Below are 15,181 nucleotides of genomic sequence, written 5' to 3' on the forward strand. Positions count from 1 at the left end.
TTATTTAGTTCCTACACTCCTAACACAGACTGTGTGGGCCTGCTTTGGATCATTGAGAGTACCTCTACTCATGAATAGCAATATAGTTATAAGCCCATAAATGCTCAGATTCACCCTAACCATGTGATGTAACAAGGAGCTGCAAGTGTCACAGCACAACTGTTAGTCTAAGTATTCAGGCTAAGGAAGGGGCATAAGATTAGAGGAGAAGAAGACCCAGGCAACTGTCCACTTCCTAATTAAAACTGATTTAACTTTACAAAATTACGTAGACGTAATAATGGCTGCGAGTCACAAAGGATTAGCAACAAACTGATTCTGACTTGTATGGCATGCCCCATTGCTCTAAAGCCTATTGCTGTAGGGTTATTTTTCTATGGGTGGTTGGCACAAAGTGCCCAATTGGCATTGTAATGCAGTTTAACCTCTGGATGCAACAAAGGTATGGTGTGAATTTGTTGGGTTGGAGAAGAAGGAGCAACAATAAATTCAAGCTGGCATGTGGTAAAATCTGGAATAGCTAGAAATACTTACATTGCTGTAATTGGTACTGGATCACCGGAAGTGTGTCCCTGAATGAGTGAAAATTTGTCTGGATCTGCAGGATTTGGCTTCTTGATGTCTTAAAGTCAGCAAATGGTACTGGATTGCCAGGAGAAAACAAAATGTGGATTAGGCAGAAATGACTGGTGAAGAAAATTGGAGATTTTTCTGGATTGTCAATTTGTGGCTCCTGCATTTCTTAAGGCCAGCATTGTGTTGCTTGGAGATGGGTTTGGATATGCCAGGCAGGATTCTCAGTCTCTGGCATATGGCTTTAGGTTACCGAGACTAGATTCCAAAATACCAGAGGACTGTGCCAGATTGCCTGGAGGTGGCTTCTGCTTGCTTAGACAGGACTGTGGATTTCCTAGAGATGACTTTGCATTGCCTGGAAATGGCTCAGCATGGGCGTAACTTCCACTGGGGATGTGGAGAACATGTTCCCTGCTCTTTCTGAAATAGCATCTTTTTGAACGTAGCTAAATCTGGTAAATGGAGCTAAATGCAGACACCCATCTAGATCACAGCTATGGTCACCTCTCAGAGTTAGATAACATTATTAACAATGTGACATGGATTACAAAATATTGATGGGGGAAGCTCCACAATATGAGTGTCATCCAGAGTCCCTCCAGACTGCTTGTTTGAATTTTAGAAGTAAATTGGGGTGCCAGTCTATGAGTGGAGAGATCTGTCGGGTCAGGATTCAAAAGTTTATAAAGAAACTATCAAACTGGCCCTCTCTGAGCTCTTGATCGATTTGTGTTCGTGACACAAGTGAACCCATAATAAAGGAGAAGTTATGGCATGCCAACAAATTCAAAGTGAATTCAGTAGGCAAAATAAGGGTAACTAGCCTTAAAAGAGATGAAAGTAAATAAAATAGCAGACTTAAAATATGAGCCAATCTCCCTCACATGCTACAGTTTCATAGTTGTTGAAAATCCATGCCACGTGCCTCTTTGGCCAGTCTTCACACTCTATTTAGAAACAATGGCTTCATCAAAAGATTGTGGTCGCACACGTAGAGAGCTACTCTGGATAAAAGCCTGCTTGTGTTTTTGTAAATTGCTACATCTGTTGGAGTCAGAACAGAGATACCAGCACTATGCTTCCAGCTGTGGGTACTTCCCAGACATCTGTTTCAATTTACACTATAAGAAGGTGGCATTCTAAAACCTACGTATGCCTCCTTTACTTAACCCTGTAACAGATTTAGCACTGAAGGCCACAAAAGATCGATTGCCAAAGCATTCTGCAGCCCACTAGCTGAAGACCTGGACTCCTAGAAAGTCGCATTAATGTGCCTGCATTCTAAGTTTGGGAATGAGAGTCTCTGCAAATAATAATCACAGTGAAAAAATATTACACTTAACAAAACAAAAACTATGGAAAACTTTAATGTTCTGTGGTGGTGACTTTTTTTTGCTTCTCCAGAAAGGTGCTGCTGTATTCTCTAACATCCATTTTTAAACACACTTACCCCCTTACTGCTGGGGCTGGTGCATATTACTAGGCCCAACCAGGAATTCCCTTGAAAAGTTTCTCCATCCAAATCAGGTTTTTTTTTTGTTTTTTTGTAGCTGCTTGTGTTTTACTGAACATTTTACTGCAAGTCATTTTGAAGGTTTCAGGCTTCTGATCTCCTGTAATCTTATTCCGCAAGCCCAGAATGTAGATTCTCGCTTACCCTGTCTAAGAACTTCGTCTGCAGCTTTCATTGCTTGTTTGGTGGAGATTTAGACAGCTTTCCGTTTTTCTCTCCACAGGTCTCTAGAGACAGTAACAGCTGCGGGTCCGCCCGGTAGCATCTTCACAGTCCTGGCAACTGGAATGCTTTTCTTACAGGTACCAGAAATTGAGAACCTTCCAAATTAATACTGCCTGGGATGAAGTGGGGGCATTGGGGAGGGTCACACATTGGGTTTCTTTACAACATATTTTTGGTTCAGAGATGGCATCGTGTCTACGCCACCCCCAAAGTCAAGTTCACTATCCAGTTCTAAGTGTGAAGAAGTGCAAATTTCATCACCACCTGTCAGGAGACACATCATAACAATACATTTCCCTAAGTAAAATGTGATGAATATGTTTAAGGTCCTCAACAGACAATTCCTTCTTTAGTCTTTCTTAATAATCCACATTTTTTACACTACTCAAGATCCTTTTTTGTATGAGATAATGCACTTGTGATTCAGTCAGATTGATGCAGAGACTTCTCACACAAGGAGATAAATATGCAGCATCTCATCATGTAAGAAACATGTTCAAAGATGGCAGAGGAGTTGTGGTCAACTGGATCATGTGAATTCACTTAGAAACTGCTACAGAGCAATAGAAAATGATTCATCATAAAAGACGGGTTCAAAACAAAATGATGTGGGCTATGCACAAACTTTGTATTGAAAATCTAAAAATATATTCAGCTACATAAACAAGTCAGAATACAAGGGTCTCATTTCCACAATTCCTTTCTCAGTAGGATTCAAGAACTGTATCTGTTCAATCGGTGTTATCCTCCAGAAAGACAGGGACTATTTTATCTTCCTCACTCAAGACAGAATTGATCCACATGATCCAGTTGACCGGCATCTTGAGATTTCCTTCCTCCAGAGTCATAGAATTTAGTGATTTCACATACGTCACACAAGAAAGGAACTTTACCTTGGTGATGTTTCTCCTTTAGAAAAACAAGAGTTTCTGTCACCTTGATTGGGCTGCTTGTGCCAGCAAGAGAAACTTCATTCCAAATTGTCTTTCCTCCAGAGAAGATGGGATTATTAACTCTTGGTTAATTTCTCTTTTCAACAGAAAAAGGAAATTAATAATTCTCTCATCTTGACTAGGAGGATTTAATTTCTTCGAGATGTAGTGGAGTGTGTCTTGATCTACAAGATCTGTCCTCCACAGAGAAAGAGACTGGTGAATGGCTTCCATCTCGGAGATGAGACTCCTCTCTCAAGAGGGAGAGACATTACATACTGTAGGTGTCTCACTGAGAAGTGGGAAACAAGGAAAAATATCATTAATGGTGATTTCATGATGTTCACTACCAGGGAACCAATATTCATTTAACTGTCATGAAGCCTAAAACCTACTTCGCTAGAACTGGAAGGGAATAGGAGCTTGACATTGAAAAGAAGTAAATGAGGCAATAAATTGAGTATTGGTCATCTCTTCATTTTGGTGTTGAAAGCACATGCAAATGGTATCAAGTCGGCATCTGCTAGGCCAAACCAGACTCCCCCCTTACTCTTGCTGGTAGCACAGCAGACATTCCCCGGAGCTCCTATCAATCATATCATTTCACATATCAAAACCATTACTAAACCTGCAGAAAATCGACCCCTCTGATCCATAATATACTTGATGAATGTGTTCTAAACTGTAGAGCTCTGGAGTTCCTGGTGGTCAAGTAGGTCTTCCACCTAAATTATTTTTTTTCCAAAAAAAAAAAAGGAGTTTCTTTAGTGTGTTCAAATCTTGCCATACAAATGGATGTGATTGTGCTCGAGTGGGCCATTCTTGAGAGGGGGTGAATTTTAAAAGTTAACTCTGTTGTACTAAAAAAAAAAAAAAAAGAAGAATCTTTGGATTGTAGCCTAATGTAAGGTTGAATGAAGGAGGATTTGCATTGCTTCAGTAATTAGGAAGGCCACAGCTTCACAGTGATGGGACCTCAAGTTCAGATCCATGCTGGATATACGTAATTTGGTCCTTTACACCATTGCTTATTTCAGACCTGCATGGAAAGACTTTAGCAGCTCAGCTGGTGATTACAGAGGGTGTATTAATGAGTATTGTATCAGTTTTATGAGATGGAGACTGTAACGACTCCTTCACATTTGTAAATGGAGAATTTCTCATTTGAATTGGCATATGTACATCTTCCAATAACCATCCATCATTACAGCAAGTTACATACGGTGCTAACATATATCAGTCTGATGACACCCTCTATTCTGTTTGAATACAGCAAGGCACCCTTCGATATACAAGGCAGAGGGAGTCTCATTTTAATTTATGTTTTTTTGCAAAATAAACAAAGAAAGTAGAGTCATTCTGGACATTCCCATCAAAAAGGCTCCAACATATTAAAGATGAGCAGCCATCATCTTACAGATCTGTCATTATAGGACCTGTGATATAAATCAAAATGCCTAACACTTTGTTTCTGTCCCCCTCTCTCCTGCAGGCTGGCCAATACGTCTCTGTTTTTGTGGACAACGGCACAGGCTCAGCGATCCGCATTCAGGAAGGATCCCACTTCTCTGGGATTCTGTTAGGTGTGTGATACGTCACTGCCGTCCTGCCATCTAGCAGAGATCCTAATTCGCAACGAAGTGACAGGCCAAAAGTGTCAGAAGTGCTACAGGTCTTCTGCTTGGTACCCAAGGATTACTGGAGGTCATGAAGACCCCTGATGGAAGTGGAAAGGCTGACCTGCCAGAATTTTTCTCACACCAGCCACTGCACTTAATGCTTGTTTATTATGGGGGATTGGGGCATAGATGGCTTGTGAAAAAGCCTACATATCATAAATTATCCAGCTATCACTTTTTTTTTTATTAACTATTTATTATTTTCAGTCCAAATAAACTTTTGTGGATTTTAGCAGTCTGTGATTGGCAATTGAAAGCTCCCAAGACTTTTACGGAATTGCATCTTCTTTTGCTCCATATGCTAGAATAAACATTTCAAGTCTACTTTATATATATATATATATATATATATATATATATATATATATATATATATATAACCCCCCCCCCCCCCCCCAACTAAAGACTTGTGCCTATACGAACCTTTTGTGCTTCTTTTTATTCTGATGTATGTCACCATGAGTGCGACTAAACTAGACATGGCATTAGTTAAGTGTGCTGTGATGAACTGGCACCCTGTCCATAGCCGTTTCCCTCCCCAGTTCTAGACATCTGCTCTGTGCAACTCTGAACTGGGCGAGGTGGGTAGAAAATGGATGGATGTGTTTACTCCAGTTCTTCATATGTCGGAGCATCTCTGTTCAAGTGTGTGTGTGTGTGTCCCCTCCTTTACCTGCATGTGTTCTGTGCGTGTGGGAGTATCTTATCTCTCGCCATCATGCCATGGCGCTGGCGCCCCAGTCTGAGCACGCACTCGTCTCACAGAAGCTGTGATCAAATCAGCAAGCGACGACAGAATCAGCTTCTATTTGGTGCAATAGTTTGTAGAGGCATTCTGCCACTGCTGCAAGCAGACAATCACTTACTCTCTAGCACCTGAGGGGAGGGAGGAGGGGGCTGCCGTCCCACCCAAGCAGCATGGCCAACTGTCTGAAAAAGAGAGACATGCTGCTTGAACATAATCTTTTATCTGTTTTTGAGCTGGAAAACCAGATTATTACAATGCCCCTCATAGTGCTTTTTCCTATATTGAACTAAAAAGAAGCAGTGAAGAATAATGAAAAGGATAATAACTCTGCCCATCATCATTATTTTTTTTTTTATGCTTGCCGGTAACTTTCAGTGCTGCTGATTTTTACCATACAAAAACAGATTTTAGGCAAAAGAAAGTGGTGTAGCATGTGCAATTTCCAGCTACAAGAAAGAGTTCAGATTTCCACTGTGAAAGAAAAAAAATAATGCTTAACCATTCAAAGTTTTGTTAAGTAAATACAGAGCTGGTATCAGGAACCTGAAGAAATGGAAGGGTGGTGGGGAGGAGATTCTGAGGATAGTGAAGGAACAGACATGACTGTTTACCAGCTCTGGCAACTACATCAGTACGTTTACTGAAGACTTACAGGACTGCCAGGCAAACATGCAGTTGCAAAGTCATATTTGTGCAGTCTTTCTAAGAAATGCATGTTTCTGCTTCCTATGCTGTGATGTACAGTGGATTCAGAAAGTATTCTGTTCCTTTTTCTTTCAGCACACTTTATGGCGTTGTAGATTTAATTTTAAAAGGATACATTTGACATTTTTGCCCATCAATCTACACTCAATAACCCATAATGACAAAGTAAAAACAGTTTTTTTAGAAAGGTTTACAAATTTATTCAAAGTCAAAAACTGAAATCTCTCATTCATATAAGTATTCATACCCTTAATTCAGTACTTTGTAGAAGCCCCTTTAGCAACAATTACAGCTTTGAGTCTTCATGGGTAAGTCTCTAAAAGCTTTGCACTCCTTATCCCGTTCTTCATGACAGATCCTCTCAAACACTGTTAGATTGGATGTGTGGGGTCTGTAAACTGCCACCATCCGGTCTCTTCACATTTGATTTATGAGGTTTAAGTCTGGGCATTGGCTGGGCCACTCAAGAACTGTCAGAGATTTGTCCCGAAGCCACTCCAGTCTAGTCTTGGCTGTGTGCTTTGGGTCATTGTCGTGCAGAAAGTCTGAGGTCCTGTGCATGGTGAAGCAGGTTTTCTTCAAGGACCTCTCTGTATTTGGCTGCACTCACCCTTCCCTCAAGTCTGGCTAGTCTCCCTGTTCCTGCTGCTGAGAAGCTTCCACACAACATGATGCTATCACCACCATGCTTCACCACACAGATATTAGGTGGGCAGTGCCTGGTCTTCACCCGACATAGTGGTTGCTATTCTACTCAAAGAGTTCAGTTTTTGTCTGATCAAGAGTAGAGAATCTTTTTCCTCATGTTATCCAAGTCTTTTATCCTTATATACAATACGCTACCATGGCTGCCCATTTGTCTGTCCAGGATTTTAAAACACCTGAAACTCGCAAACCATTTGACCTATTGACCTGAAATTTGGTACACATACAGTGCATCCGGAAAGTATTCACAGCGCATCACTTTTTCCACATTTTGTTATGTTACAGCCTTATTCCAAAATGGATTAAATTCATTTTTTTCCTCAGAATTTTACACACAACACCCCCCTAATGACAACGTGAAAAAAGTTTACTTGAGATTTTTGCAAACTTATTAAAAATAAAAAAATTGAGAAAGCACATGTACATAAGTATTCACAGCCTTTGCCATGAAGCTCAGAATTGAGCTCAGGTGCATCCTGTTTCCCTTGATCATCCTTGAGATGTTTCTGCAGCTTAATTGGAGTCCACCTGTGATAAATTCAGTTGATTGGACATGATTTGGAAAGGCACACACCTGTCTATATAAGGTCCCACAGTTGACAGTTCATGTCAGAGCACAAACCAAGCACGAAGTCAAAGGAATTGTCTGTAGACCTCCGAGACAGGATTGACTCGAGGCACAAATCTGGGGAAGGTTACAGAAAAATTTCTGCTGCTTTGAAGGTCCCAATGAGCACAGTGGCCTCCATCATCCGTAAGTGGAAGAAGTTCGAAACCACCAGGACTCTTCCTAGAGCTGGCCGGCCATCTAAACTGAGCGATCGGGGGAGAAGGGCCTTAGTCAGGGTGGTGACCAAGAACCCGATGGTCACTCTATCAGAGCTCCAGAGGTCCTCTGTGGAGAGAGGAGAACCTTCCAGAAGGACAACCATCTCTGCAGCAATCTACCAATCAGGCCTGTATGGTAGAGTGGCCAGACGGAAGCCACTCCTTAGTAAAAGGCACATGGCAGCCCGCCTGGAGATTGCCAAAAGGCACCTGAAGGACTCTCAGACCATGAGAAAGAAAATTCTCTGGTCTGATGAGACAACGATTGAACTCTTTGACGTGAATGCCAGGCGTCACGTTTGGAGGAAACCTGGTACCATCCCTACAGTGAAGCATGGTGGTGGCAGCATCATGCTGTGGGGATGCTTTTCAGCGGCAGGAACTGGGAAACTAGTCAGGATAAAGGGAAAGATGACTGCAGCAATGTACAGAGACATCCTGGATGAAAACCTGCTCCAGAGCGCTCTTGACCTCAGACTGGGGCGACGGTTCATCTTTCAGCAGGACAACGACCCTAAGCACACAGCCAAGATATCAAAGGAGTGGCTTCAGGACAACTCTGTGAATGTCCTTGAGTGGCCCAGCCAGAGCCCAGACTTGAATCCGATTGAACATCTCTGGAGAGATCTTAAAATGGCTGTGCACCGACGCTTCCCATCCAACCTGATGGAGCTTGACAGGTGCTGCAAAGAGGAATGGGCAAAACTAGCCAAGGATAGGTGTGCCAAGCTTGTGGCATCATATTCAAAAAGACTTGAGGCTGTAATTGCTGCCAAATGTGCATCGACGAAGTATTGAGCAAAGGCTGTGAATACTTACTGTATGTACATGTGATTTCTCAGTTTTTTTATTTTTAATAAATATGCAAAAAACTCAAGTAAACTTTTTTCACGTTGTCATTATGGGGTGTTGTGTGTAGAATTCTGAGGGAAAAAAATGAATTTAATCCATTTTGGAATAAGGCTGTAACATAACAAAAGGTGGAAAAAGTGATGCGCTGTGAATACTTTCCGGATGCACTGTATACTATGTGACGTCTACTATCCACTTTCGGGGTGATGATTGACCTCCAAGGTTATTCCTTTTTTATTTTTATTTAATTTTATTGTAGAATCAACTCTCAGCAGTGGCCAGCAGGGTGGGCGTACGGCACATGCATACGGGCGCCGTTCTCATCCCTACCACCTTTGCCGTCACTTCCCCTACCTTTTCATATCTTAAATCATTCTTGAGGCAGATTGAAGACTTAAATGCCAGCTTAAGTGAAAAATTAAAGAAAACGTACTAAGTAATTGCAACACAAACACTGATAACCAGTTTAACGCGAAAAGATGCCAACGGAAGAAGAGAAGAAGCGGGCTACTAGGGTGGAGAAAAGAAGATCTCCTCAGGAAGCAACAAGCACATCAACCTCTGAGCAAACAAATGCTAAACGTACAGAGAAAGAGTATGAAAACTAGAAATGCTCAAGTCAAGTGTAGCCCCGTTACTGGTAATAATTATAATACAATTAATTCTTTACATTTATATAGCACTTTCCTCACTACTCTAAGCACAAAAGAGTGGGGAGGCACTTCAGCCACTACCAATGTGCAGAATCCACCTGGATAATGTCACAGCTGCCATTTTGTGCCCGGTACGTTTCCTTAGAAATTAGGATTAGGGGGCCAGAATGATTAGGCCATGAAGGGCAATTTAACCAGGACATTGGGATACACCCTGTTCTTTACGAAGGATGCCCGAGGATCATTTATTGACCACAGAGAGTCAGGATCTCGGTTTTACATCTAATCTGAAGGATGGCACCATTTTTTCAGCACCATGTCCCTGTTACTGAACTGGGGCATTAGGATCCACACGCAAACCATAAGGAGGTCAACCGTGTTGGCCTCTCCAACAACTCTTCCAGCAGCAGCCCAACCTTTTCCTAGATGGTCTCCCATCCAAGTACTGGCAGGGCCCAAACATGCTTAGCCTCAGGTGGATTACCTGCTGTAAAGTGCAAGTGGCATGGCTGCTTTAAACTGTCCAATGCCTTTTATTCATGAGTAGCTTCTGTCTAGCAATTCCACCATTGAGGGAATGCTGCTGAGATGGTTGTCCTTCCTACAGGTTCTCTCATCTCAGCAGAGGACTTCTTTAGCTCTGTTAAAGTGACCATTGGGTTCTTGGTCACATGCCTGACCAAGGCCCTTCTTGACCGGTTACTTAGTTTGGCTGTGTGGCACACAATAGAAGAGTCCTGGTGGTGTAAAACTTCTTCCATTTCACATTTACTGAGGCCACCATGCTCCTGAGAATACTCAAAGCTTTAGAAATGGCTTTAGACCCTTTCTCTGATCTGTGCTTCACTCTGATTTGACAGTGGAAGTCTACAGAGAGCTCCTCGGACTTCACATGGTGTGGCTTTTGTCCTGAGAATCAGTGTGAATTGTGGACCTTCTAGACACGGGTTTCTAAACAATGTCCAATCAAATTCAGTTGCCACACATGGTCCCCAATCCTGTTCTTGACGCATCTCACGGAGAATGAAGGCAATCAGGATGCACCGGACCACCATTTGTAGTGCCACAGCTAAGTGTCTGAATACTTACAGAAATAAGAGATTACAATTGTTGATTTTTAATACATTTGCAAACCTTTCAAAAAAATGTTTTCACTTTGTCATTTTAGATTATTGAGCATAGATTGATAAGCAACAATGGCAAATTTATCTATTTTAAAATAAATGTACAACACGATGAACAGGGGTCTGAATACTTTCTGAATTTTGCATTCACCCCAACAAAGCTGCTACTTTAATAAACCTTCATTTAGAAAATGTTGCCAATATCACCACCGCATCCTTGATAAGCACATAGCTGACAAACTGACTGCAGGAGGGTACGTGAGCTGTGGTAAGGGGGGCATCGGCAAGGCTCCTAAAATGCCGTTACTCCTTTCCGTACATTCTTGTTCCACTGCAGAGTGGGGACGTGGTGCATGTTGGTCAGGCAGACAAGAAAACCTTTACTGTGCTCTGTACATGTGACAACACTACATTAGTAAATCAACTTGGAATTAATAATTTTAAGGTTTTGCCAAGCATCAGTGTACCATGGATGTCATGCAATACTGGACTGAAAACAATCTAGAAACTAGAGCTGTATGCCGAGTTACATTGACAAATATGGCAATAATAATTAAAATGAGATTTGGGTGCAGTTCAGATCAGATCACAAAGGTATGACTGCTTTTCCAGAGTGTCAGTGTGCATTCAAATCTGCACCCGATAGACAGCTTTCAACACAAGATGTAAAGGAGCATCATTTTAGTAAATACCTTTAAAAACACTTTAAGATTTGAATAATAATAATAATAATCCATCCATCCATTTTCCAACCCGCTGAATCCGAACACAGGGTCACGGGGGTCTGCTGGAGCCAATCCCAGCCAACACAGGGCACAAGGCAGGGAACCAATCCCGGGCAGGGTGCCAACCCACCACAGGACACACACAAACACACCCACTCACCAAGCACACACTAGGGCCAATTTAGAATCGCCAATCCACCTAACCTGCATGTCTTTGGACTGTGGGAGGAAACCCACGCAGACACGGGGAGAACATGCAAACTCCACGCAGGGTGGACCCGGGAAGCGAACCCAGGTCCCCAGATCTCCCAATTGCGAGGCAGCAGCGCTACCCACTGCGCCACCGTGCCGCCCATAATAATAATAATAAATAATAATAATAATAAATTTTATTTATATTGCACTTTATATTTTAGCAATCCCAAAGTGCTACAGAGTAAAAATAGAATAATAAAAAAAAACAGAAGAATCTATAAAATACTTTAACAAAATGTCTTTCTAAAAAGATGAGTTTTTTAGGTTTCGCTTAAAGGCCTCAGTCGACTGTGGGGCTCTCAGGTAATCAGGGAGGGCATTCCACAGCCTCGGCGCCACAGATGAAAACGCCCTGTCACCCATGCTGCTGAGCTTAGTTCTGGGGACTTGAAGGGTGTTAGTGTGTACAGAGCGGAGGGAGCGTAAGGAGGTATGAGGGGTAAGGAGTTCCTGTAGATAAAGAGGGGCATGTCCATAAATGCACTGATGGGTAAGAAGGGAGACCTTATACTCTATTCTGAATGAAACAGGGAGCCAGTGAAGGGTTTTCAGAATTGGGGTGATGTGATCACGTGATCATCTGAACATAAATTTGCATCTCTAGTTTTGTGTTTGGCTTATACTTTGAAAATGACATAAAGCACAATGGTTACGCTGGCTATTTACATTTGCACAAGCAGACTGACTGATCTTCAGGCCGTGTGTTGTCCTTTCTGATGAAGTGAAGTGATAAGCCAGTCTTTCAGATAATTCTGGACCCAGGTCTCCATATTTTGGGGATCTCAGGCACTTCTCTTGCTGGGATTTCAGATCCTGTGCCACAACTGGAATGAAGGTATTGTTTTCATTTGTTAATTTTCTTATCAAACAGGCTGGACCCATTTCCAGCTCCCCAAACCAACCCTCCCAGCATCGAGTCACTTTGACTTGGAGGAGTTTCGGCTGCCTCATCTTCAAGTGCAACCCAGCAGTCACAACTCCCTTCTTGCCAATTAAGAATGAAACTAGTAAGGTGACAAAAGCCAAGGAATGAGCCAATCCCAAAGAGCTGCCACTTTGCCAAGTACACGTGCAGTTTCCCGGAGCAGGTCAATCCCCTGGTAAACACCTTTAAGTCCACCACTCATCTGGCTTTGTTTTTTGACTTGTGGCTCAGAAAACAGGAGGGCACTATATCGTGTACCTGGCAACCTTTGCTGTTCTACAAATCTGACAACCCAGTAAGTTTACTTAGAGCTCCCTTCTCGTTTACTGCATCCATTTACACTGTTGACTTCTGAACAGCTTCTTCAGGGTACCAACCTCTTTCTCTACTTTAATGCCCACCACCAACCGACTGCACCACTCCTGCTGGGGTGTAACACTCAGAAAGATGACAGGCAGCTGAGTGAAGAGCACAAATGAGACTGATTCTATGGGGAGCCAGTCAGCACCGAGGGAATGCATGCCCACTGTCATGTCTGGGCATCTATATAGACAGCCACCACGTCCTGGACATGCAGCCAAGCAGGCTGAATCTAATCTTGAGATCAGGGACTGCAAGGCCTCTGACTGAGCACAGATCAGGTTGTTAGTGTCCTGAAGCTTGCGGCGCCAAAGGCCCCATTATCTGTGCAGGGAATCTGCCGGCACTCTCCAACAGAGACAAAGCTCCGCACATTTACCTTCCTTGACAGCCTGTGGGGGTGAGCTGGGTGGAATGTATCCTCTGGGATACATTCCTCAGTTCTGCTTTCAGCTCACATTTGCTCATGGTGGACAGAAGGCAGAAGCACAAGTGGCCTCTCCTGTCACTGCCACTGGTATCCTAGAAAAAAAACGACAGACGGATCAGCTGCCTGAAGAACCTGGCTTATTCAGAGCGAAAAAAAAAAGAAAAGAAAATTACAAGATGTCATCATGTTCAAAACCTTTCAGATTTTTCTATAATTTTATCCTCTCCTGGCATTTTTTTTTGCAAATGCTACATGCTAACAATGTCAACCTTCTTTCCTTTCTGTATCGAAGTATCAAAACCTCACATTATTTGTAAATCCAGAGCTGGTGATTAATGTACAGAAGTCCTAAATACACAGATAAACAGACAGGGCACACACTCAAATAGCATATATAACCTAAAGTAAGGCAGAGAGCTTGCCAAAATTCCAGATATTTATTTGAAACGTTAACGTCCATATAATCGTTCTTTCCGTTGACCTTGCCATTGAGGTTAACCATTTAGTATTAGTTCAGGTATTTAATACATGATTATAAAAGGTGGGCAGAAAACAAGACCACAAGTGGCATTTACCATCCCCCTCACTGGCTCCAGGCCCTCTGGTGTGGCATCTGCTCGAAGGTGGTGAAGTCAGCTTCGAATGTCATTGGCACAGTATTATCAGTTATGGCAAACACTACAGGACCATCAGCACTTGCAAAACTAGACTGAAGGAGAGACTTTAGCCTAAGTTTATAAGGATACTTACCCGCCACTTGTACCAAAGACTGCTTGAGGGGACCTGTTGTTGAGGTAGCAACACGTTTCTCGTCTTCTGTTGAATTTCATGTGCTGTGCTGGATTCATTGTCTCCTGCTGCTATTACACCATTGCCAGTACTCTGTGGGTGATGAGCAAGTTTGAATCTCATTGTACTAGAAACAATGGAAATAAAATGTATAATTAAATCATAAAAACACAGGTGACTAAAATGTCAGTTTTGACATCAGCCACTCATCTGGTCAAGCGTCTATCGCATATTGCTTCAACATAACAATATCATGAAATATCATACATGACCTCCTCTGAAAAAATACATAAAAAGCACTATGACGCCTAATGTGGCACAAAGGACAACTTTCACATCGTCACAGTCTTGCAACTTGAAATAAATATTTGCTGAAATGAATAAACATGAATTTAAAGTATACCTGGCAGTTAGGATTGCTGGCCAGATAAAATTAGGAACAACCAAACTCTTAATAAACTCACTATTTGGTGTTTTAGCAATAAGTAGTTACCGTATATAATCGCGTTTAAGTTCTCCTGCAGATAAGTCGGGGCTTGAGTCAACTGTATAATTTCTGGTATTTTATAATGTCGGTCATATAAGTCAAATGCGGAAAACTCACACTATTGGTCCAAGAGGTTATGATATGCTAACACCCACCTGAGAGAGTAACCACGGAGCATGCTGCCTTTTATTTCTATGTATTGTGCCTACATGACCACACAGTAATACCCAAACTATTCCGAAGCGACGTTTGCACTGTTTTGTGTTGTTTTTTTTTTTAAATTTTATTAATTTTATTGTAATCATTCATACAAATCGATCAATTTTTACAAAAAATAGGATTAAAAATCAAGTTGACTACCACCCCTGAGAGAGAGAGCATGGCCAATGGGGTAAAACTTAAGGCTTGTAAACATACCTAAATTAATGAGTTTAATAGGCCAGTAGAAATGAATGGAGAAGAAAAAGAAATGTGGAGATAATTACTTCCTCTGTGCTTTAAGAGCTTATCCTTAAATTTTATTGATTATATCCTGACAGGTTTTGAAAAAATTCTGTACAGATCCTCTAACTGAATATTTGATTTTTTCCAATTTCAAATATAAAACATCAGTTTCCCACTGACTTATTAGAGGAGAGTTAGAATTCTTCCAATTTAACAAAATCAGTCT

At 41.8% G+C, this 15,181-nt stretch overlaps 2 protein-coding genes across 4 annotated transcripts in view; one reads left to right on the forward strand and one right to left on the reverse strand.

Moving 5' to 3' along the window:
* Nucleotides 1-5,155, forward strand: part of si:ch1073-184j22.1 (erythroferrone) — a 41,245-nt gene extending 36,090 nt beyond the window's left edge. For both annotated transcript variants that reach the window (XM_028793084.2, XM_028793083.2), the window contains exons 7-8: nt 2,313-2,391; nt 4,739-5,155. In XM_028793084.2, the coding sequence (XP_028648917.1) occupies nt 2,313-2,391; nt 4,739-4,837 (178 nt within the window). In that variant the 3' untranslated portion in view covers nt 4,838-5,155. The remainder of the gene's footprint in view (nt 1-2,312; nt 2,392-4,738) is intronic.
* Nucleotides 1-14,151, reverse strand: part of zgc:162872 (BAR_ACAPs and ArfGap_ACAP domain-containing protein) — a 184,476-nt gene extending 170,325 nt beyond the window's left edge. For both annotated transcript variants that reach the window (XR_007934257.1, XM_051923635.1), the window contains exon 1: nt 13,986-14,151. Coding sequence is in view for 1 of the 2 variants with exons in the window: in XM_051923635.1 (XP_051779595.1) it covers nt 13,986-14,083 (98 nt within the window). In the remaining variant the exon portion in view is untranslated. The remainder of the gene's footprint in view (nt 1-13,985) is intronic.
* Between the last annotated feature and the right edge of the window lie 1,030 nt (nt 14,152-15,181).

This window comes from Erpetoichthys calabaricus, chromosome 2, assembly GCF_900747795.2.
Source record: "Erpetoichthys calabaricus chromosome 2, fErpCal1.3, whole genome shotgun sequence".
NCBI classification, from domain to species: Eukaryota; Metazoa; Chordata; class Cladistia; order Polypteriformes; family Polypteridae; genus Erpetoichthys; species Erpetoichthys calabaricus.